This window comes from Poecilia mexicana, unplaced genomic scaffold, assembly GCF_051168715.1.
Source record: "Poecilia mexicana isolate PSO_F unplaced genomic scaffold, ASM5116871v1 scaffold_4, whole genome shotgun sequence".
Classification (NCBI taxonomy): Eukaryota; Metazoa; Chordata; class Actinopteri; order Cyprinodontiformes; family Poeciliidae; genus Poecilia; species Poecilia mexicana.
The window spans coordinates 1378361-1402942 of record NW_028263373.1 but is presented as its reverse complement, the minus strand read 5'-3'; the positions used below and the strand labels follow the sequence as shown (position 1 = coordinate 1402942).

General features: G+C 37.2%; 2 protein-coding genes across 3 annotated transcripts; both read left to right on the top strand.

The window, feature by feature from the left end:
- Positions 1-599: 599 nt before the first annotated feature.
- depdc1 (DEP domain containing 1) lies at positions 600-12002 on the top strand. Of its 2 annotated transcripts, XM_015011709.2 has the most exons (13): positions 600-826; positions 1736-2001; positions 2089-2233; positions 2996-3126; positions 3229-3359; positions 3765-3812; positions 4531-4668; positions 5646-6269; positions 7017-7202; positions 8083-8255; positions 8789-8965; positions 9978-10181; positions 10831-12002. In XM_015011709.2, the coding sequence occupies exons 1-13, from the start codon at positions 779-781 to the stop codon at positions 10960-10962; spliced, it is 2403 nt and encodes an 800-aa protein (XP_014867195.2). In that variant the 5' UTR covers positions 600-778; the 3' UTR covers positions 10963-12002. The 2 variants fall into 2 exon arrangements, with proteins under 2 accessions (XP_014867195.2, XP_014867196.2); XM_015011710.2 differs by lacking the exon at positions 7017-7202 and having other exon boundaries at positions 601-826.
- A 1073-nt stretch (positions 12003-13075) lies between these two features.
- LOC106932818 (retinal Mueller cells isomerohydrolase-like) lies at positions 13076-24531 on the top strand. Its single transcript, XM_015011705.2, has 14 exons — positions 13076-13198; positions 14614-14696; positions 15583-15733; positions 16556-16663; positions 17566-17707; positions 18469-18616; positions 18826-18907; positions 19007-19139; positions 20050-20192; positions 20260-20389; positions 20773-20887; positions 22011-22105; positions 22181-22292; positions 22705-24531. Exons 1-14 carry the CDS (start codon positions 13092-13094, stop codon positions 22857-22859), a joined length of 1704 nt encoding a protein of 567 aa, XP_014867191.1. The 5' UTR covers positions 13076-13091; the 3' UTR covers positions 22860-24531.
- The last annotated feature ends 51 nt before the right edge of the window (positions 24532-24582 follow it).

Below are 24582 nucleotides of genomic sequence, written 5' to 3'. Positions count from 1 at the left end.
ACAATGAAGACCAAAGAAAAGAAAAGCAGGTTGTGAGTAATTTAAAAGCAGAAGGTTTGATTGAATTGAAATTATTATTGTTTTCCAAATATTTTTTTCATGTGAATTGGTGATATATAAAGTTACATAAAGCTTAGAACATATGAAATACTAACACTAACAAAATAAATATATATCAAGAAAAATAACATAGCAGTTAGAAGGGAAGATTTAGTAGTATATTACCTAGTATTTGTTATTTGGTTGGTAATTGGAGCTGGTGTGACTGCTGTTTGCTAGATAATAAAATAATTAATACCACCAAACGTTATAATTTTAAAGTGCACCATATTTAAAACAGTCTTTAAACAAGCTTTTTATATACAAGATAAATGTGGAGATAAGTACTACAAAATAAAATCCAACTCATTACATTTAATTATTGCCATAAATGCCTATTGTTACAATGAAAAGCAGGCATAATTGTCTACCAATCACCTGTTTTGTGAAACTTCTGCTAATTGGAATAAGTTTTTGTGGATCTTTTTATGGATAGTCTCCTTTTTGCCCCGTTTCCAGCTTCCGGAAGCGAATGCGTGTCACGTGATTCGAGGGCTGTCCAATCAGCTGCCAGAAGCGGACGGCTCGTAATTTTGAACAGACGGGGAGCAGCCAGCGATGAGTGCTGCAGCTAATTAGCTAGTAGCAAAACATCGACATATTTCTCCAAAGGATGGACGTTACGCTGTTTTTCTTCTCTGGATAAGGTGGAAACAACTCCGTGTTGTTATTATTAAACATGGACACTCATATTATCACTCCTGGACCCTATCGAGCTACAAAATTGGTGAGTTTTTGTTGTTTATAGAGCAGAATGAGACCTCGCTAACTATTTTATTAACGGAAAAGTTTTGGGTGTTTTCGTTTCAAATATGCAGTAACAGTTGCGTACACCTCTAAACTAATATTAATAAAAATTGAAACTTGTAAAACGACGCTTGTTTATTTTACTTTTACTCAAAAACATTCAGTGACTTTAAAACCAGCGCTTCTCAGCAGCTATTCCGGAGTAATATTAAATACTTCAGCAGTTAGCTTATTAAATGCTTATCATGCTTGGTTAACTTTGTACATTTTAATTTACTTAAGTCTCAAACTTTCTTGATTAAAACATGCAAGGATGTTTCATAATACAATGTTTAAATGCATTTAAAGTAAAGAAAAAAACGTTTTTTTTTATTGTTTCAAAGTGGGAACATTCAGGTACGTTAGCAGCAGAGTAATACTGTGCAACTATATTCAATTTTAATGTATTTGATTAGGACAGTGCGTATTAATCAACATTACCACAATTCATGGCGTTGTAAATATGCAGGAATTACACAATAGCTAAATTTTATTCTGTGTCCTAAGACAAGTAAGCAGGAAAAAAAAACACCTCACTATGCAATCCACAGGACAGTACTCATAGTTCTATTAAATACATTTAAAAAATCAATTAAAAAAAACAGGAAATGACCAACAGACAATAATAGTTGCTGTTTTTCTTCGCATTTCTCAGGTCCACAGTGTTTATTCAACATTTTTGATTGTGCCTGTGGATCAAAATAACTATAATACTTATTGTGTTTGACTATTTTTCCATCAGTAGAAATAATTGTTGCTATTCTGGTTTCTGTCTTTTTAAAGATTGGTAATTGGCGATCGGCCAGAAAACTGCAATCGGTGCATTTATCTGCCTGTGTTTTTCTTTCAGTGGAATGAGGTGACGCGCTTGTTTCGGGCCGGCATGCCCGTCAGGAAGCACTGGCAGAACTTAAGGCACCACGCTTCCTGCTTCACGGCTGCTGCCGCCGTGGACTGGCTGCACCAGCTGCTCCAGAGCAACAGCAACTTTGGCCCCGAAGTCACTAGGCAGCAAACTGTTCAGCTGCTCAAAAAGTTTCTGAAGAACCACGTGATCGAAGACGTGAAGGGCCGCTGGGGAACTGAGGACCTGGAGGACAACCACATGCTCTTCAGGTGACTTTATTGTCATACTTTAAAAACATATGTGACCTAAACTGGGATTTAATCAAAGTTAAGTGGTTAATGTGTGATTTTTTCCAGATTCCCGTCTACTTCTCCTCTGAAACCAATCCCATGTCCAGCTCCGGTGCTAGGCTCCAGGTCCATAAAGAAGCGGCCGTCGCTCCGGGACCGGGAAGGTTTCTTCAGACTGAGGAACCTCAAGAACCAGGAGAAAGACTCCATGGTTAGGATGAACCAGATGTTTATATAAACTGAATAAAAACACACGTTTTTATTCTCACCCTCTGAAGTCAAATCAGACCAAACTTTTCTTGTTTTACGTCAGTTAGAATCACTAAAATTAATTCTGTTTGTTAAATGCCAAAAACTTTGGCAAGAATTTTTTTTTTTATTTAAAAATTGACATTACATTTGGTCAGTATCAGGGATAACTGTGTTTTAAAATGAATAACTCCAGGTCGGACCTTTTGGGTTTGGTTCCACAAACATCTCACAATAGTTTGCTGAAGTTCTGACCCGTTCTTCCTGACAGAACCGGTCCATTTGGTAGTCCGCCTCGCTCGCCTTCACACGTATTTTCAGATCTTCCCACAGACTAAGATCAAATAAGCTGCTGTATTTACATTTGTCCTAATGCTAAAACTTTCTTTCAAAGAAGGTGTCTTTTGTTTTTTCTAAGTTAAGTTAATTTATTTTTGTATTTTAAATTTCCGCAATTATATGGTCAATGGAATAAATTGCCCCAGAAGTTATTGCGATTAATGATAATATTGTTTATCGCAATAACCTTTTGAAATATCTGATATAAATAAACAAAACAACAAATAAAGTTAATTATGAAGTCTCTGTAAACAAAACTTGTCCTTCAAACTAACAAAAGCACCAGAATGAAACTTTTTGTCCTCTAGTTTTGGTAGAAAACAGTCCGACAGCCCGAGCAGCATAACTACAGAGATATAAGTACTTTATTCCAACTTGTTTTTAGGAGAACGTAGATCCTGCGCTCCAAACGCCGCAAGACGAATCAAATCCGTCGGCAGAAGAGCAGCAGCACCAGAGACGAAAGCTGACGCTGGAGGATGAGCAGGAAATCTGGAGAGACGTCACCCTGACTCAGTAAAAACATAAACACTGAACAGCCAGACTCACAGACGTAATGTTGCATCAGAGCGCAGGAATCCAAATTATCATGAGATGGAAACGTTTGTGTTTCTCCAGCCTGCAGAGGATTTTGGGCGTCTCTTCTCTGGATGAGGTTTTGGACCAGCGGCACGTAAACCCTCAGAACATCATCCACAACATGACCAACGTCAACAAACACGGAGTCGTCACGCTGGAGGACAAGAGCAGTGAGTGATGGCCCGCACCCTGTTAATTATTCACACATCTAGACTCAAAGAAACAGAAACAATTAACAAATTATTAAATAATCATCAACTAATTTAGTAATCGATTAATCATTGTCCAGAGCATACAGATTCAAAAAAGACCTTTGCTGAGAGAACAGTCCACTCAGGGCAGTAATTAAACCAAAACGACATTATAAATATAATACAGGTTATTTCTGTCATAAATGTTGCATTTACGATTAAAAAAAACTTTTGTCTGTAAATATGTTCTACTCTGAGCTTCTCAAGTTGTAGTTTCAGTTTTACCTGGTTCAAAAACTGCTGAAAAATAATAAAAAATTCTCTTATTAAGGAAACAGAGCAGCAATGAATTTCTTGGTCAGTCTAACCTGTTTTTCTTTCCAGATGATCTTCCTCATTGGGTTTTGTCTGCCATGAAGAGCCTGGCGAACTGTAAGCACAACAGATTATTACTCAGAAAACACTTCACACTGCATCATAATAATCCCAGTTTTCAGGCAATGTGGGTTTAGGAAACTGTTTACTGTAGAAGTACAGCAATGCATTATGGGTACAGAGGGCGAAAAGCTGTTCGCTAACGATGATTAGCGTTGGTTTTAGCTGACAAGTTTGAACGTAACACGCTAAGTGTTAAATAAAGGAGGCAGTGCTTTGCTAATCATGGTCAACACTACAACAACTAGATAACACGGTCAGGAAAAAGTTTTAATAAAGTGAAAAAAATAGCGAGGGAGGGGGAAGTAGGTCAGTTATGCTAGCTTAACTTTGACAACAGTAACATGTTGATGTCGCGTAGCCGACACAGAGGGCGAGAAAAAAGAATGAGTGGTTTTGAGTTGCTCTTCAATGGTTTTTATGCTTTATTTGTTCCTTTTGCTGTGGAACATAGCCTTAAATTAACAACTACAAATCCAGGTTTTATTTAGTTGAAGGAATTGTTCTACCGCGACAGCGCGGCTATGGCTAGCGCAAGCCCTCCAGCGTGGTGCGCATGTGCAAAGTTTCCGGACGTAAACAATAACACGCAAGGTGTTCACGTTGTTGTATTTTTCCGGGACATATTTCCAAACAAAGATAATAATTTCTAATCTTTACAGTGCAGGTGTAACAAACCTAAACCAGCCGGTGACGATGTTCTGTTCATCCGCAGGGCCGAAGTACGACAGCGACCAGCCGTCCTACCCCGGCTTCGAAAGAGACGTCTTCAAAACGGTCTCTGATTACTTCTACAGCCTCCCTCAGCCGCTGCTCACATACGAACTGTACGAACTGTTCATCAACGTTCTGGGTAGGCAACGTTTTTCATCCTGGCCCGCTCAGCTGCTGGGGAATCCCACCGACCAGTCCTGTTGATGTGACTCTAACAGTGTCTCTGACTGCTAACAGAGTTCTTGGTTGTTGTTTTTTCTGTGTTGTTGTCTGTAGCTGCGTTTCCATTAACCAGAGAATTGCACCAATTGAAATCACGAAAATTAAATTACTTAATATAAACACGCCAGTTGATGTTTTTTGATGTAAAAAGTTGTAGCGCTAGGATGCAGGTTTTTTTTTTTTTTTGGTCTGACTAGTCACAGATGTCACTTCTGCCAGAAACTCCAAATTAGATGACAGGAAGAAGTATGAACATGATGATGATTTTTTTTTCTTTTTGTGGACAATCTGCAGCTCACTGCATCCACAGTTTATAAAAAGTTGAGTGTTATTCCAATGTGTTGAATTCATACACTGCAAAAAACAATATCTTTCCAAGTACGTTTGGTCTAGTTTCTAGTGCAGATGTCCGGGGAAAGTATTATAGATAAATTCACTTATAACAAGATATTTTCCCCAGGTTCTTATAACAAGATATAATCTTATTTCACTTAGACTATTTCTAAGTGAAATAATCTGCCATCAGTAGATTTTTATCAATATTAAAGAATTATTTACTTAAATAATAAACCTTGCGAGTGGAAATGATTCAGTCCTCTTTAATTTATTGTGTGATTAATTGATTTATTGCTTATAGCGACAGACTTACGTGTGATTTTAAGTAACTTTGATTTAATGGAAACACTGTAATCTCAAAATAGATTTTTTTTTGACAGTAATGGAATATCAACAAAGATTTGCATAAATTTATAATGGAAATGCAGCTACTGATGTAAAAGTGTGAATTAACTGCACCCTTTCACTTCCCTTTCACTCTCCGCTTGTGCTGACCTCTGACCTTTCACCCCGTTCCTGTGCTGCTTGCCTCTCTGCCTGCGTTGCATCTGCTTTCAGTGTTGTGTGGATATGTCGCAGCGCCCCCTACGCTCCAGCGTGGGAAGCGAAAGAGTTTGGAGCTGCCGTCGGTTGTGCCGGCCAAGTCGTCGTTTCGCTCCACCGAGTGCCTCCTCCTGTCGCTGCTCAGGCAGGGCTCGTGCGATGAGGCCGAGTCGCCCATGAGGGCCGTCCTCAGCGGGACGCTCCAGTCACGCAAGGAATCGGGCGCCGGTGGTGCCAGCGGCACGAATCTGAAAACGGTTAAGCTTCGCACAAGAAGCTGCTCCCTGGAAACCATCCTGGATTGTTCTCCTCTGCGCGGCCTGCAGCCGTTTCCATGCAGCAACGAAAATCCCGTTTTCCCACCTCAGGACGGGCAGTTGAACACAACGTTTACGACCAAAGCAGACAGTTTCGTTCACGAAAATGCAGCAGGAGTTGTAAGAAGGAGCTCTGCGAGTTCCAGAGTTAGACAGTTAGACGGTCAGGCGTTGGCGCGGCCTCACAGCAGCTGCCTGGACATCGTCATGGAAACCAAAGAAGAAGAACCTGGAGGGACGAAGTGGTCCAGCTGCCTCAACGTCAACCAGTATCCTCCATCTTCCTCCCAACAGCTTCTCTCTCTCCCAGCCAAAGCTCAAGGTAGGGCTGGGCATTCATCGCATCGTTCGTCAACCATCGTGATAAAACTAATCAAAATACACATTTTTAAAATGTATTATTGTCATGATGAGGCCTGTCACAATAAATAATTTACCTGGATGATAAATTCTGCTAAATGTTATTGTAATAAACAATAATATTGTTGTTTTGAGAACATGTTTAAGTAACATAACAGCATAAATACATTCTCAGAAATCAATCAATGTTAAATCCTAATGAATATTTAATACTGAAACTGAGACTCTTTAAATATTCAAAATAAATAATCAAAACAACAAATAAAATCAATTATGAAGTCTCTCTAAACAAAATTGTAATTTTTAAAAAAGGGACTAGTGAGACCAAAACACCAAACTGAAAACTTTTATCATGGAATTTTTGTAGAATGAAAGAGAGAAACAATAAATCATGCTAATGGAAATTATTGATCTCGTTTTAATTTATCGTGTCTTTAATTGGCTTATTGTTTATTACGACAGGTCTAGTCACGATAATTTCCAGTTAATGACGATTAACTGGAACTTTTTGTGTTAGTTTTATCATTTTTCCTCCATTGATTTTTCATTGAGACCATTAATAAAAATCAATACATTTGAAAATATGATGAAATGCAGTTACTGATTAGTGACACAGAATCACACGAATCAGTTACCTAAAACAGATTTAATAAATCATTCCTGCCGTTACCTCAGTAGCATCGTGATAAAAGTTATCGCCCGCCCCTAGCTCACAGCCCCGCCTCCAGTACCTCTAACCTTTGGGCGTTCCCGCCGCCCGCCGCCCGCCGCTGCCTCAGCTCGCTGGACGTGTCCAAGCCGCCGCCGCCGCCGCATCGGTCTGCGTCGCAGCTCAATCTGCCCGTCTGCGTGGCTGCCAGACACTTCCAGCTCCCCCAACCCAAACCTGAGCACAGTAAGACCGTCTCCCGCCTGCATGTGTCGACGCCAGATCCAACCTCTACTAATGTCTTCCAAACAACTTTTTCCTTCAATGAATTCAAAAGCAGCCGCTAACGTGTCTGTCTAAATGCCGTGTGGATCGTTTTGTGCTGCTTCTGTTTTATCTGCATGTTTTGAACGGCTAATGCCTCTTAGCTTCACCTAACAGTCTTGTCAACTTTATTTGTGCAGAAAATGTCAACAACAAGGCAGTTTGACCTGCTTTACATCCTAAAAACATGATTCAGTTATTAATTATTATATTTGACCATCAAACATGTTGGTCAACGTTCCAGTTATTTTGGTTCAAAAGCAACTGTGCTGTAAAAACACCAAACCTTACCAGGTGTTTTTTGTTTAGTTTCTTTTTCTTAGTTTTGTCTCATTTCAAGCTTTCTAACTTACAAGGTAAGATCATTTTATTTATGTTGCACATTTTCAGCAACAACTCAGTGATTTACATAACCTAAAGGAAATACAAAATAACAAACTAAAGAGCAAAATAAAAAATCTAATGTTGATCCATACAAATGGCTTTTCATCAAAATATGAGCTTGTTTAAAGTCAACATTTTTTAAATATTTATTTAAAAAGGTTCTAGTTCCATCGGGAGATTATTTCCATAATAAAATGGTAAAAACTCAAAGTGTTTTTCTTATTTTGGGCCTGGATAAAATCCATTCTTTGCCATTTTTGCTTCTTGAATCTTATCCTGCTCACTGCATCATAGTTGTAGTTTATTAATATCACCCATCTATTCATTTGTCTAATATAAATGCAGTGAATAGATGTGATTCATATTTTAGCCCAGTTTTGCTTCCATGTCGTCTCTGATTGTGATTTTCTTTTTGCAGGCGTTCTCCAGCCGCATTGCGAGCGCGTCGCTATCGAGGCGCTGCAGCTCTGCACGCTGCTCCTCCCTCCGGCGTCCCGCAGGAAGCTGCAGCTCCTCATGAGGATGGCGTCCCGCATCAGCCAGAACGTGGACATGCCGCGCCTCCACCCGGCCATCGGCACCCGGACGCTGGTGAGCGGCGAACGGACGACGCGTTTCCAAACGCCGCAAACGTTCAGTTCTTTTGTTGAGGTTTTATGTCACGGAGCAACAAAAAGCAGCTCATGTTTGATAACTGAATAAAGATTGATTGTTTTATTTTCACAATTTCACAAAAAAAAGTTATGTTCACTTGGCTTTTGTGAAAAAGAATTAATGTGGAGAAAGTTAAATGAACTAGTTTGCAGAATAAGTTCACGCTGTTTCCTGTGTTGGAAGTGAAATAATCTGCCACTGGAACTAGAACTGGGTTGCTAGGTAACGGCCTGGGGTTGCTAGGTAACGGCCTGGGGTTGCTAGGTAACGGCCTGGGGTTGCTAGGTAACAGCGCAGAAATAAGTGAAATAATCTCCCAGTGGAACAGGAATTATTGCCTTAAAAGAAGCTGCTATATCTTGTTGGAAAAACGACTTATGAAATAATTTGGACTTATTTGAAGTGAACTGAGACACTTGATGTATAAACGAGATCAAACTAGTTGGTGAAGTTTTACTTTGCGTTTCCAGATGGTCCACACGTTTTCCGGCTGCGTCCTGAGCAGCGCGGAGGACTGCGACCTGGACGAGCTGCTGGCGACCCGCCTCGTCTCGTTCCTGATGGACCACCAGCAGAGCGTCCTCTCCGTCCCAGAATACCTGCGCAGCGCCATCAGGGACCACATCCACTACCTGCGCACCGTACAGGTACGCCGTTACCATGGAGACGGAGAAATCCCTGACGATGCTTCAGCTTATATTTAGTGTTTTCTAGGTCTGAAAAGTGCTTGATATTTTAACTTCACAGTTTTGTAATAAAATGCCATCCAACATTTGATTAAAAGCCTAAATTTGGAAAATGTTTTTTACAGTTGAAGCCAGATATTTTCATCCACACAATAATACATTTAACGATAAATTGTCCCAGAAGTTATTGCGATAAACAATAATATTGTTGCTTAGAGACCATTTTGAAGTGATATAATGGTAACAATAATACAAAAACACATTCTCACTCTCTCAAATTAAATCAGACTAAACTTTTCTTGTTTTATGTCGGGTAGAATTACCAAAATTATTTATATTTTCTAAATTCTAGAAAACTTAACATGAACATTTTTTTTAAAAGATTTTCTTTTAAATTTCTAGATATTTTGTATTTCAGTATTTAATAATTTGAGCAGTAAGGTCATTTACTTTAATATTTATTATTGTTTCAAAATAATATTTATTATTCCTAATGACTCAATATCTTATATTTTATATGTTAAACAAATTTATTGAAATGGGGGAATTTTGTGTTCAGATAAATCAGTTGTGTAAAATATATTATGTTTTACTTTACATTGTTGCTCCTGTACAATGAAGAATACGACCACAAAAAGTTATTAATAACAGTAATAAATTATGTAACAATAATTTTTTGTTTGTTTGTTTGTTTTTGCTTTAAAGTTTGGAGCTGGAAAAGTGAAACCATTTTTGTTTTACATTGATGTAATGTAAAACTAGAGGCAGTAGCACACAATAACGGAAAAATAAACATAAACCTGCTAAACGTCTCCATTAGATGGACAAACAAACTGGATTAGAAGTCGACATCAAAGCAAATAAACACGTGATCACTGGTTGATTAAAAACATGTTTGGAAGAGATTTTTCATAAAGATGAAAACGGTTTAATGTGTAATTTGTTTTATGACTGTTTGACTGCCCTGACCCAGGTTCCTGTCGACTCGGGTCCAAGCGACTGCGCCGACCCGGTTTGCGTTCCCATGCCGATGTACGCGTTCTGCAAACAGATCAGCGGCGCTGAGTTTGAGCAACAGAAAGCGGAGTCGTCCCAGAAGGCCATGGAGGAGCTGCTGGAGATCCTGCTGACGGACCAGAACCTCACCGAGAAGGACCGGCGCAAGAAGCTAAAGCAGGTCAGCTGACGGAACCAGAACCAAGAACAAGTCTGGAACCCAAAACGATTCTGTTTTCCAGAGTTTACCTCTAGGTTCAACTTCAGCCTCCACAGCAGCTTGTGGACTGAATGTTGAGAAAATAAAATATTAGAAACTTATAATCAGCCAGTTAACTCAGGCTGGGCCTGGCTGGGGTTGCTAGGTAACAGGCTGGGCCTGGCCGGGGTTGCTAGGTAACAGGCTGGGCATGGCTGTAGTTGCTAGGTAACGGCGCAGTGCTCGTTACTTGTGAAACAAAATGCCAGTAGAGCTGGAACTTTTTCATTAATATTAAGAAATCATTGACTTGAAATAAGCTCCTATATCTTGTTGAAAAGTTACTTGTAAATTAAGTTTGTTTTGTACTAAGATACTTTTATTAGAAACTGGACAAAAATGCTGGTAAGATTTTGTTTCTGCGGTGATTAAGGCGCTTTTTGCCGATGGCTGAAATATGAATTTAGCTGTTTTTTAACAACGTATTCAAGTTTATCCATACGTGGTTTTTAATTTAATTTCTTATTTAATGGAAACGCCGCAATTACCAAATTTTTTTTGTTTTCCAACATTAGTGAAATATCGCCTATCATTTGTCGCGGAAACGCAGCTGTTACCGTCTGTGGTTCAGTTTCAGAAGCAGTATCCTGACATCTACAGCCGCCGCTTCCCTTCCTGCGGTGAACAGAGCAAAACCGACAACAAGCCAAAGATCAAACCGCCGCTGCTCAGCATCAAGAAGACCCTCAGCATCAGGAACTGACGCTCCGCCATGACGCTCGCATCACGGTCAAAACTGTTACATTACTGGTGGAAACTCCACTGATGTCCGTTTGTTTAGTTCATTCTGTAGATGCAGAGCGTCTCTCATACAGGCAGCTGAGTAGATTTAGAGTTCACTCTTTGTTTTCTTTTCAAATACTCTGCAAACAGCAAATTTAGGAGAAATGTCAAACATTAGAGCGTAAATTTTAACTTGTATAAATAATTACATTGAGAGGAGCTCCATTTGTCTAAAGTTTTAAATCTTTTAGGATATTTTTTGCTTTTATTTTAAATGTTTATCAGGACGTTTTGTTTTATGGAGGTTTTTATTTTGTTTTATAGCTTTAGGTTCCAGATTTAACTGAAATAATTCAAGTGCAGCTGGGATTTTTTGCCGTGTTAGGGCAAATACAGAAGAAGAAAAAAAGAGAGTACATTTTTGCCAAAAAAAAAAAATCTAACAAATTTTTTTAGAAAATCTTGGAAATTTCTGAGTTTGAAAAATCCTTTTTTTTCTAGAAAATTTCTCAAATTATTCTGAATTTTTTTTTTTTTTTTTTTAAATGTACTCATTGTTTTTGTTCTTTCTCCATTGGCTTGGATTCGCTGTCCTGTGTTTCTGCTTTATATGCAGGTTAGAAAATGTTTTTCAGTGTTTAAGAAGAAAACCTTCATTGGCCGCAATGTTGATCGTTTTTGAGTTATAAAGACTTAATTAAAGCTTAATTCACAATTTTTTGGTTATAAATTAGGCATTTAATTGACTAAATGCAAATCAAAACTCCTAAATTGTTACTTTTCATGCTAAATGCTCACAGGTACTTCATACATAAAAACTAACTTCTACTTTTAGTTTCCCCTCTTTTGTTCTAAATGTGTATTTGACTTTATGAAGTTTGTTTATACCTCAAATGAAGTTATGTGACCACAGAAATACTTTGTGTTTTTGTCAAAAACTGAACATAGGAGTGAAAATGCACCTATTAATGTTTACTATGCAAATGTTGGGAAATAAACCTGGTTTGTGTGACGCTATAATCCTTCTCAGTTTATATTATCAGTACCTTTACAGGGTGGTGAAAGGAAAAACTCATCTTAGTTTCTTAAGATGAACTGCTTGCTTATGAAAGTTTAACAGCACGGGCGGTTCTAGACGGGGGCCAGCGGGAGGCCAGGGCCCCTCTACTAAAGAGATATCAGATAAAGTAAAGTTAAAACTAACCTTTTTCTTTTACCTTTAAAGTTTTATTTTAACAATCAATTAAAATGTAATTTGTTGCACTTTTAGCTTCAGCTATATTGAGCTAGGATCAATATGGCTGAAGCTAATATTGGCTGTAACTTTTTTTATTTTTTTATTTTATTTTTTTTACGTATTTGTTAAAACTGTCAACTTGTCCTGATAGTTTGAGACAGATAATCTGTGAAAAAATCGATTTCCTGTTGCTGTTTGAAGAAATGCACCAAAAACAACCAATCAGAGTCAGGAGGCAGGGCTTAGCGCTGTCAATCAAACTCATGCAGCTAAGTGTCATAATGGCAGAGAAACAACTACAGAGAAACTGTCCATCTGCTGTCATTGGTGGCCATGCTAATTAGACTTGGCATTCAAGACTGGATGATTGACAGTGCTAAGACCCGCCTCCTGGCTCTGATTGGTTGATTGTAGTTAAAACCTTTTTTGTTTTTCACAGTTTGTCTCAGAACATAGTTACAGTTTCAACAAATGTCTAAAAATATATATTTTCTATAAAAGTTAGACTTCAGATGTTTTCCAGATTCATTCTCCTTCCTTCAAATGTAAAAAAACAAAGTTTCCCAAACATTTGCTGAAAACCATCAGGAACTAATCAGCTCTAATTGTTTCTGCATGTTCATCTACAAAGGACGGCGGGTTTTAAAATTCAACTTTACTGGTGCGACCCCCATCATTAGGAGGAGAGACTGGTCGTGTTTCTAGGTCGAGAGAAAATCCAACATGGAGGCGAGGTTCTGGCGTCTGAAAGGAGCCGAGACAAAGCTGGTCTGTTCAGACTGGGAGAGACGGGGAGGCGTGGGTGAAAGTTTGAGGAGGAGGAGGGGAAAGTGGGAGGAAAGGAGAAAAGGGAAGAAGAGGAGTGAGGAAGGATGGGGGAGCAGCAGGAAATGTTTGTGTGGTTTAAATCCGAACCAGAGTCTCTTCTGAAAGCAGTCAGCGAGTCCAGGAGGAGATTCAGCAGCAACATGGTCAGCCGGTGAGGAGACATTTCCATTATTTACTCTGAAAACGGTTGAGTCAGTTCTGACGTTGAAATGTTTTAACTTTTTGAGACGTTTTACTGAAAGAGAAAACGCCAAACCTTACCAAGTGTCTTATTACGCTTGGAATAAAACTAAACTAACTTAAAAATAATTTGGAACAAAAAGTTGCTTCTGAGTTGGTTTTGTCCTGATTCCACTGTAGTAAGATATTTGTACTAGAAACTAAACCAATAAAAAACTTGGTAGGAGTTTGTGTTTTTCTGGTGCAGATTAAATTCTGGTATGGAAATGTTTTGGTTTTCTGAAATGAAACCAGAGACGTTTTACTGAAAAAACACATCTTAAGTATCGTCTTCTAGTTTCTAGTACAAATGTCTTAAAATAAGACTAAAACTCACAGAACTTTTCAGCAACATATAGGAGCTTGTTTTAAACCAGCAACTCCTTAGTATTAATAAAAAGCAGTAGGCAAATTATTTCACTCATAAAATGAGTAAAATGTCTTATACTGCTGGTGGAACTAGAACTGGGTTGCTAGGTAACCAACTGGGTTGCTAGGTAACCGGCTGGGCTTGGCTGTGGTTGCTAGGTAACGGCACACAGCCTGTCATAAAATGATCTGCCAGTGGAACTAGAACTTTTTAATCAATATTGAGAAATTTCTGACTTAAAACAAGCTCCTATTTCTAGCTGAATAGTTACTTTCAAGTTAGTTTTGTCTTATTTCAAGATATTTGCTCTAGAAACTTGATCAAAGATACTGTTGTTGTTTTTTTCATAGAGTTAAAATGAGATGGAAAGTTTCCCAGACTTGGAAAAACAGCCTAACCATTCCAGCTTTTAACAGTTCCAAAGTTAACTAAGAAAACTTTTAAAAAGCCGTTTTTAATGTTAGAAACCACAGAAGAGATCAACCTGGAGACGAGATGAGAAGTTTCTCCAAAACATTGAATAGAGAAAAAAAGGTTGTAAGACTTTAAAAGAAAGATTAAGGAGAAAAATCAGATGGAAAGTCCAGACTAACAAAGGAATGTAAAATGGGCGTAGCGGGACAAATTGAAAGCTGGTGTTGTGAAGCTGCCAGGACTGATGGGAACTGTAAACAGTTATGATTTGTGAACCAATTTAATGCGCCAAAACTGTTACTCAATACCATTTATACATAAAAATACATTCTCAGTCGTCAGCCTGTTTGAAAATATTCACTTTTTCCACATTTTAAGTTAAAATCTTAACCTCTTTCTGCAAAACTACACATTTTGACCATATAGAAATAAAGTTTGAGTGCTTTCTAAATTTATTAGAAATAGAAAATCAAAATAATCTCATTTACATAATTTCACATGATTTAATGATTTAGTTATGTTGGAGGTTTGATGTTTCAATGTGGTTTCAACTTTGTTGTCAGAGTGGAACATCCTGCTGCAGGTTACCAGAAGATCTTTGAGACGGTGGAGGAACTAAATGAACCGATTTCTGCTGAAATAACTGGTAAAAACAACACAAAAACAAATGGGAGATTTAGTTATTTGACAACTATAAACATAAAAACAAACTTTACTAACTTAAACTATTCAACAAGCTGTTAAAATGGACTTTATGCATCACTGGCAACTTGTATTTTTGCCACTTTTACAGAAATGTCCATTGCTAAAAAGTCTAGAAAGATGGTTTTATATTAAAATTGGTTTTATCTGATGATCTGTATTATACTATAGATATGTCAAAATGCATTTTGACTATCCAGAATAGTAAGTTAAGATCTCTACATCTAGATTCTGACTGGTAAGAATAATAATTCATGATATCTTCAATTACATTTATCTCAAATATTTTTCTTTTCTTTTTTGATCATTTATGGAAATTTAAAAATGCAACCTAAATCTGTGACATTCTGACTAAACAGAAAGCTAACTCAAAGTTTCTTTCAAGATATCTGCAGTTTAATTTTTACTTGTGAAATATATCTAGTACTGTCTAAAAATACATTTAAAATATCTTGAATCAGAATTATAACCATTCAGAATAAAAGTCGGATGTCTTTAATTTACTTTAATTGTTATTTGAAATCTGTTTCAGATATTCAGTGATTTATTAGGTGTCTTGAATTAAATCTCACAAATTAAAAGTGAATCTGACTCATTTATGGCAGTCAGAATGTAATTAGCTAAATCTTAATTTACTAATATGTCTAGTCATAAACCACTTTTAGATATCTGGAATGTAATCGATTTTATGTTGAATCGACTTGCCATATAAACATTCAATCCAACAGGAGGAAGTATGGGAGCTCAGAAGAGTCGATATGAGGGCACTAAATGATGGAGGAACGTGTGTTATGTTATAATCAGATGATTTTGATGAACTGTCCCCCCAGGTGTTTTCCCGTCGTGGCTCAGAGGAAGCGTCCTCCGGATGGGTCCGGGTCTTTTCGAGATCGGGGACAAACCGTTCCACCATTTATTTGACGGACAAGCTCTGATCCACAAGTTTGACCTGAAGGGTGATCAGGTGACGTATTTCAGGAAGTAAGAATGCACCTCAAATTTAAAAATGTTCAGCTGCTGCCTGTACATAAGCACACATACACTGCGTGTCAGGGTCGCTCCGGGAGAAAATTCCTGCCAAAAAACTCAGTTATTCTGTAGAAAAACTTGGAAATTTCAGAGTTTCAAAAGTCAAAAAATTGCAAGAAAAAACTTTTGAAATTAATTGTTTCTGGAACAATAAGCAGATTTCTGAGTTTCAGAAATTTTTTTGACATTTTAAGCTCAGAAATGTCCAAGATTTGCTAGAAAATTCTAGCAATTCTTTTAATTTCACAACTAAGAAACGTTCTTGTTTTTTCTCCAGTAAATTTCAGAGATTAATTTAACATTTTTTTCTTGCAAATTTTTGACTTTTTGAGTTCATATATTTCCATGTTCATTTCTAGAAAATTTCTGAGATTAATCTAAAATTTTGATTTTTTTCTTGCAAGTTTTTTGAAACTGAGAAAATGTCCATGTTTTGTCTAGAAAATTTCTGACATTCTCAAAGTTTGAGAATTGTTTTGTTGAACATGTACCATTTTTATCTTTAATGGCCCTGATATGCTGTTATACTTGTTATATTTCATTTCTTCTAGTTTCTTTATGCTGGTTTGTTTCCAGAATCTTCTAGACCAATAAATCCGATTCTGACTGAAACCACAAACCTCAACAATCACTCAGAATCTCTGCAAATAAAAAGTTTCTTTTTATGTTCATGTGAAGCTTTTGAGTTGTTTCTGTGCATAATGGATGTTTGTCGGCAGGAAAAAGCAGCATTGCTGGTTATTTTTGCAGGTAAGTTTGTAATCTTTGTTTCAGGTTCATCAGGACGGATGCATATGTTCGGGCCATGACAGAAAACCGGGTCGTCATCACAGAGTTTGGCACCGCTGCCTATCCAGACCCCTGCAAAAACATTTTCTCCAGGTAAAATTGAAGTTAATGTTTACCTGGCTGTTAACACAAACAATCCATTTAATTCACATATGTCAGAGTCAAGGCCCGCGGGCCACATCCGGCCCGCGAGAAGGTTTTTTGCGGCCCCTGGGATGATCTTGATTTATTATTAGAACCGGCCCGCAGACCGCAGCAAGCCGGCACCCCGTCTGAAAAAAAATATCTTCCTTATTTGAACTGTAAGCAGTTCTTTAAATGTTCTGTGAGATTATGTACTTACCCATGTATCCATAACAACCGGAACTTTCAATATCCACCAAGTTATTGCCGAAATATACCGTCTATTAAACGAGTGCCCCCCGGATTAATTACATTCTCTGCAGCTGCAGCTGCGAAGTTACCGTATTAACCCGATACTTGCTGGAAAGTGCAACGTCTCCCCTTTCAGAAACCGTTGGAATTTTTCCACTTAGCGCTACGTGTGGCGGAATTACGGTACTGCAAATTTAGATGTGTCGCCGGCGACACATCTAAATGCCTTGACTCTGACATATGTGGATTAATAGATTTTTGCACTTTATTTTATTGTATTTCAATCCAATTATATTTTAAAAATATTTCAGTTGTGTCTGTTGAAAATTAAAGATTACTGACAGAGCCATAAGAAAATATTGCTTTATTTATCTGATCATATTGGAATATATTTGTTAGGTTTTCAGTAGGTTCAATTAGGTTCACTAGACTATATGAGTCATTTAAAAAAATTTCAATGAACATTCGATCAGTCCGGCCCTCGGCTTGTAGCTAAATTTTTTATTTGGCCCTCCGTCCATTTGACTTTGACACCCCTGATTTAATTAATAGCAGCCTAGCACAAGGTAGGTCTAAAGTCGGGTTTAAATCAGTTTTTTGTTGTGCTTGTGTCTGTTCAGGTTCTTTACGTACTTCAGAGGCATTGAAGTGACAGATAACTGCTTAGTAAACGTTTATCCGATCGGCGAGGATTTTTACGCCGTCACAGAGACAAACTTCATCACCAAAGTGGATCCAGATTCACTGGAGACACTGAAGAAGGTAAGAAGGTTGGAATTTACCAGAAATAATTCAGTTCATTCACAAATACTGTATTTACTTCAAAGGAAAATTTAATGTTGCAAATAATTCCATCCAAGTATCTTCAAAGAGTCGTGGATGGAGATGCTGGAGGCAGGAAAGATCTCCAGTAGCAGTCAGTTTTGCAACGAGTCTGAAGATGTCTCTGACTGAAGACCATATGATGAATATTTAGTTCGCTAACAAAATAGTTATGTTCCTAGCTAAATACTTAGCTGGGAAATTATTTAGCTAGGAACCTAATAATATGAAATTTGCTAACTAAACATTTAGCTATGAACCTCAATATTTAGCCATTTTCATAGCAAGATAAATACTTAGCTCGGACCGAAGCTAAGTTTGCTAGCTAAATATTTGTCTTCTTAACTAAATATTTAATTTTAAGTTGAATATTTATTTTGGTTACCAAATATTTAGCTACATAGCTAAACATTTAGCTAGCTTGATTGCAAGATAAATATTTAGCTTCCTAACTTAATTATTTAATATTTAATTTGCAGATTAAAGTATTTAGTTTGGAACTACATTTAAAAATGTGTGAAAAACATGGTAAAAATATAATTTAGAAAATTGAACACCTACTTTTTCCCCTATGACAGATTAAAGAAACTAAGATATTGCTGTTAATTTTTTACAGCGTTCTTTCCAAGCGCCATCTCATAAATTTGGGGAAACATATATCAGGTGATTTCTGTGTGATTTCTTTATAATTTGTTTCTCAGGTGGATCTGTGTAAATATCTGTCCATTAACGGAGTCACAGCGCATCCCCACGTTGACGCAGACGGTTCGCTCTACAACATCGGGAACTGCTTTGGCAAAAACATGAGTCTGGCGTACAACATCGTCAAGATCCCGCCGGCACAGAAAGGTGGGAAACGCCGTCAGCAGGAAACGCAGAGACAAATGTGAAATACGTTTTGCAGGCCTCTTTGTCAAATCAAAAAGTTATGGTCTGTAGGTCAATCTGTCAAAAAGAGCACATTCTTTTCCAACAGAAAAAATAGACTGTTTGGTAAATAAAATAAAAAATGAAATGAAGCAAAATAAGTATCAGTAAAATCATTTTTTTGTCCTTAGATAAATCAGATCCCATTGAGAAATCCCAAGTTGTGGTCCAACTACCCAGCAGTGAAAGATTAAAGCCTTCCTACATCCACAGGTTCACATTTATACTCTAGAAATTTTGTTTTTTTATTTTACTTTTCATCAGTTTAGTCCATTTAAATCAGTCTGTTTTGATCTGTTTTGTTCTCCGTAGTTTTGGTATGACTGAGAACTACTTTGTGTTTGTGGAGCAGCCGGTGAAGATCAACCTGCTCAAGTTTCTGTCGTCTTGGAGCGTCAGAGGAGCGACGTACATGGACTGCTTTGAATCCAACGAAAACATGGGGGTAACAACGGCTTCAGGGGCGGCCCTAGAGTTTTACCTGTAGGGGGCCATGCAGGGGCACAAACAGAGCAATGGCGGTGTACTAAAATTTTAATATTTTAGTAAAACAATTTCTTTACCCAAACAAAACACAGTGATCTGTTTGGCATGTGAAAACTATACATCAGATTTGTTTGTTACAGTACAACAATGTAATATGGGCCAAAATAGAAAAATGAGGTGTAAATTTCCGCCAAAACATTTTTAGATTAATCCCAGAAATTGTTTGGAAACAACACATAAATTTCTGAGCTTAAAAATGTGAAGATTTGGCATGAACAGCTCAAAAACTTTGAGATTCTTCTCAGAAATTTTCTAGAAAAAAATAGGAAATTTATCAGTTTCAAAAATGGAAAATCTTCAACTTTTTAAACTCTAAAAGTGGAAAATTTTTCAAATGTTCAAAATCAGAAATTTCCAAGATTTTTTTTTTCTTTTTTGTTTTGCAGAAAATTTCTGATATTTTTTGGGCGGAAATGTACTTCTCTTTTTTTTTCTATCTACAATGACCCAAATACTGATAACAGAAATATGGAAAAGGATTAGCCCCACTAGAAAAAAAAAACTGAATTCTGACTTTAATCTTCTGAGATCAAAAGTCAGAGCTATGGAAAAATTTCAAAATTATTTTTTTTCCTGTGGCCCTAATCGTCTTCCATACATAAATGACGAGGTGTATAAAATGCTGATTTATATCTGATCTGACATGAACAAACTGATCAGCAGCTCTGACTGGGATGTCCATTCAGATTTTAAACGGTGCTGGTGGCCCCCCAGGCACCCCTTTAGCTACGCCCCTGCTCTACAACATAAAATATCAAAACGTTGATTTTTTCCAGTCCCTTGAATCATTTAGTGTTTATTTGCTGCAGACGTGGTTCCACTTGACGACTAAGGATCCTGCAGGTTATATGACAAACCACAAATTCAGAACCTCGGCTTTCAACCTGTTTCACCACATCAACGCCTACGAAGACCAGGGATTCATCGTGGTCGACCTCTGCACGTGGAAAGGGTGATTGAGAAGCTCCGGATATCTCTATTTGTTGATAGAAACACTGATATTTTATTCGTATTTCCAGGCATGATTTTGTGTACAACTACCTGTACCTGGCCAACCTGAGGCAGGAGTGGGAGGAGGTAAAGAAAGCGGCGATGCGTGCGCCTCAGCCGGAGGTCAGGCGATACGTTCTGCCGTTGGATATTCACAGGGTGAGAACAGAAACGATCACTTTACGCTGCCTATTCTAATTTCATTTTATCCTGTTAAAAACACCTTTACCATTTAATCATAAAACACAAATCATAACACATAGTTATGCTAATGCTAAGCACTATTTAGCAGAGAGGCTAATGCTAAAATGCTAACTTCAGTTGAAATTACATTTTACATTAACCATATATTCATTAATGCCCTTAAATATTGTATTTATGGCTTAATATATTGTTCACTATTATCCTTGTTTTATTTTGTTCACGTTGTTTGAAATTGTTATTTTTAGCTTAGCTGTGAAACTATGAAAACGTTTAGCGCACTTAGCGCTAAACGTTTTTAGCGCTAAGTAATTTTAATTACTTTTTCTGCATTCGTTCAGGAAGAACAAGGCCGAAACCTCGTGTCTCTGTCCTACACAACAGCAACTGCCGTCCTCCACAGCGACGGATCCATCTGGCTGGAGCCTGAAGTTCTGTTCTCTGGACCGAGACAGGGTGAACACACACGCACTCACACACACGCGCACACACGCCTGCCTTTCGGTTCTGTTTTTACAGTGTTGCTAAGATGAAATCAGGTTTCACAGAGAAATGTTTTGGGCTGAAGCCACTGCTTTTCTTAACAGTTCTACTGTAAAATTAAAACCCCAAGAAATCAACATTTCACTATATTTGCATTGATTAATTTAATTTGACAGGGACCAATACAAATGCATAGATCAAAACAACCTAACGTGTGAATAGCCAAAGCTAATTCACTCGTCCCTAGAAGGAACTTTAACAGTTTATTAAAATGAAAAGTTAAAATCAGTGATGAATACAATAAAATTATGAAAAAGAGATATAAAAAACCACTGAATCAAAACTATTATAATATTTGGATAGTTTTAAAATTCTAATCAATTTAAAGGTGAAGAAATATGATTTTTTTTTTAGGGAAGCTGAAATTTTTTTTGCACTTGGGAAGAAATGTGTTAGTATTTTAAAGGAGACCTGTTTTGCAAGTGTCACATTTTTACACATATTTATTCTTCCTTTTAGGTTTTTACAGCTTCTAAAAGCAGCCTGAATAAGTTAATACTTTTTGGTGTTTGAAAATGAGCCGTTTCAAAAACCTTTCAAATGTAAAATCACATTTCACTGGCACTGCGCTGTTACCTAGCAACCCTAGCAGAGTTCCGGCCATTACCTAGCAACCTCAGCAGAGTTCCTGCTGTTACCTAGCAACCCCAGCAGAGTTCCTGCTGTTACCTAGCAACCCCAGCAGAGTTCCAGTACATTTGGTCTGCTGGTTTCACCGTTGTATGCTCTGTACAATGGCTGCTGGAAAAGAAAAAGTATTTTGTTGTTGACTTCCCATCCAGAAACCACTTGATGCATTCTTGTTTGTTGTGCAGGAGGCTCCACTTCTGCTTTTCAGAAATGTACAGTTGAATAATAGAGTATCTGTTTGCAGCCATTTTCACATGCAAATGTAAACACTGAGTTGGGGGCGTGGCCAGCAACAGCTTATTGGGATTTAAAGTGACAAGACGCCCTAAAACAAAGTACAATCTTACATAAGAATGATTTTCTGTTTTGTTGTTGTTTTTTTCTATGTCCCTTTTGTCTTTTTCAGCCTTCGAGTTTCCACAGATTAACTACTCCAAGTGTTGTGGAAAGAAATACTCATTTGCATATGGCCTCGGACTCAACCACTTCATCCCTGACAGGGTAGGGGACAGAGAGAGTGGAGGTCACCTCACACATACACACAGATTTGTTACCTGCTGTTGGTTTCTGCCTCAGATCGTCAAGCTTAATGTCCAGACCAAAGAGACATGGGTGTGGCAGGAGGAAGACTGTTACCCATCAGAGCCGCTGTTTGTTCCCACACCTGGAGCCACGAAGGAAGACGAAGGTAAGAAAGTTTAAATTCATGACATTTTTTATGTAAATTTGCATTAAAGGTGTCAATTTTCACTATATAATGAAAAGTTGACACTTTTAATGAACTTTTAATAGCATTGTTAATGCAACACTGATTTAAAGTTCACATTTTGTTACCCATTAATACAACGTTGACACTTTTAATGCTCTTGTAATGACATTTTTAGTCCAACTTTGCTTTAAAAGTGTCATTATTTACTACTATTATTTCAGCCTGTATCAGTTGGCTGCGCTGACCATTGGCGCCATCTACTGGATGGCAGCCAAACTACAACAGTAAAATGATTTCTGAGCAAACGCTATTAGTTAATCGATTGGAACTAATTTTAATCTAATAAACTATCCTCTATTCGGTATATTAATCCTCTGTCTGACTTCTGCAGGCGTGTTGCTGAGTGTGGTGGTGAAGCCGGGCGCAGAGAGACCAGGTTTCCTGCTGGTTCTGGACGCCATGATGCTAACGGAGCTAGCTAGGGCCGAAGTCAACGCCGTCATCCCCGTCACTTTACACGGGACGTACAAACCGCCTTCATCCTAAACACACCAGTTAATCCCCGTTTTATAGTTATTGATGATAATAATACATTCAGAACAGTTTGTAAATCAAATACCACTCTCGTTACAGCTAAGGTTTCAATGATGACATGGATTTAAAGCAGAGCAGATCAGGACTTAGATGTCATCAGTTTTTTGTTTCATGTAATCAAAATCAAAGAAAATCTGTTAACACTTTATTTGAAGGGGGTGAATAAGACTGTCATGACACTTTCATAAACATGACATAACACCTGTCATGCACATGAATAAGCCTTCATGAATATTTATGACTGTTGTCATAAAGCGTCATTCGGTAAATTATGACACTTTTAATACAAAGTTGACATTATTCAAAATGTCTTTGTTATGACAACTTGACATTAACCAAGAAATCATTACTGATATAAATTTGTTATAAAAGTTTTACTGATTGCACTTTAAAAATTAGGTAACTTTATGTTATTAAAGGTAAAGTTTAAACAGTGATGATTTCCTGGTTAATGTCAAGTTGTTATAACAAAGACATTTTGAATAATGTCAACTTCGTTTTAAAAGTGTCATAATTCACCTAATGACGCTTTATGACAACAGTCATAAATATTCATGAAGGCTTATTCATGTTCATGACAGGTGTTATGTCATGTTAATGAAAGTGTCATGACAGTCTTATTCACCCCCTTTAAATAAAGTGTTACCGAAAATCTATTGGCTTTGGACATTAAAAGGCTCAATTTGAAGCTTGTTATTTTTAGTTTTTAGATCACTTTTAGGTTTGTAGTCAGTGATAGGCACACATCCGCTAATCTAACAGCACAGCTAATTTTTCTTTTTTATTTAAAGATTTACAAACAAGGCAGTAATACAAATAAGTATTAGAAAACAAATGAAAAGTTAAAAGCATAAGCGCAGAATGGAGAGTAAATAAATAAAACCATTGAAAATTGGATAATTTCTGGCTTCTAAAATGCTAAATTATGTTCTATGATCTTGATATGTTTCTTAGCATTAGGGTTCACTATTACTTTAATGAATTTTACATAACATAGAAACTCATTGAGAAAAACACAAAACTTGGGGGACATTTTCTTACATTTGGATTTGTGTATATGATTTTTCAAAAATTATAAATTAGTTTTTCTTTTTGCATTTTGATAACTTTGAAAAATTTATCACTTTTATCTTCCCCTAAATGAATTTTTCCAGATAAATTATCATCACTTATGTACTTGGCTGTTTTATAAACCTTCAGTTGAATAAAATTTTACATTTGTGTTCAAGACTTGGTTATCAATTAATACTGGAGGTAAAAATTAGCTTCATTATTAGCGGATTAGCTCAGCATAGTCATGCTACCTGTACAGCTGTTGCTGCCTCAGTTAATTAGACTCGCCATGTTCCTGTGCTTTTATTTTGTTTTCAATCATACATTAAAATGATTATAATTTTTATGTTACTGAATCCACATCTGCTTTATTCTCCATGCCTCCTTCATGTATTGGAGTTTACTTTTCCTTCATTGTTTGATCAAAAAAAAAGCATGTTGGTATATTTCAGAGCAATTTCTGCTCAAAGCACTTAACATTTCAGTGTAATACATTTTATAAAGTGGATACAAATTGTTGATGTGTCTCGACTGTAAAATGTCAAATAAACAGTCTGTTTAAAACTGAAAAGTGTGGTGTGTTTGTGTTTCTTCAGTTTTTAACTGAAGTTTAAATTTTATG

What these genes read in the sequence shown, in the direction of transcription:
- depdc1 (XM_015011709.2), top strand. Translation starts at nt 779, where the DNA reads ATGGACACTCATATTATCACTCCTGGACCCTATCGAGCTACAAAATTG. An exon ending in CACGCTGGAGGACAAGAGCA is followed by an intron (nt 3,360 to 3,764) that starts GTGAGTGATGGC and finishes TTTTCTTTCCAG; the next exon opens with ATGATCTTCCTCATTGGGTT. An exon ending in CCATCGGCACCCGGACGCTG is followed by an intron (nt 8,256 to 8,788) that starts GTGAGCGGCGAA and finishes TTGCGTTTCCAG; the next exon opens with ATGGTCCACACGTTTTCCGG.
- LOC106932818 (XM_015011705.2), top strand. Translation starts at nt 13,092, where the DNA reads ATGGGGGAGCAGCAGGAAATGTTTGTGTGGTTTAAATCCGAACCAGAG. An exon ending in AATCCAACGAAAACATGGGG is followed by an intron (nt 19,140 to 20,049) that starts GTAACAACGGCT and finishes TATTTGCTGCAG; the next exon opens with ACGTGGTTCCACTTGACGAC. An exon ending in GACCTCTGCACGTGGAAAGG is followed by an intron (nt 20,193 to 20,259) that starts GTGATTGAGAAG and finishes TCGTATTTCCAG; the next exon opens with GCATGATTTTGTGTACAACT.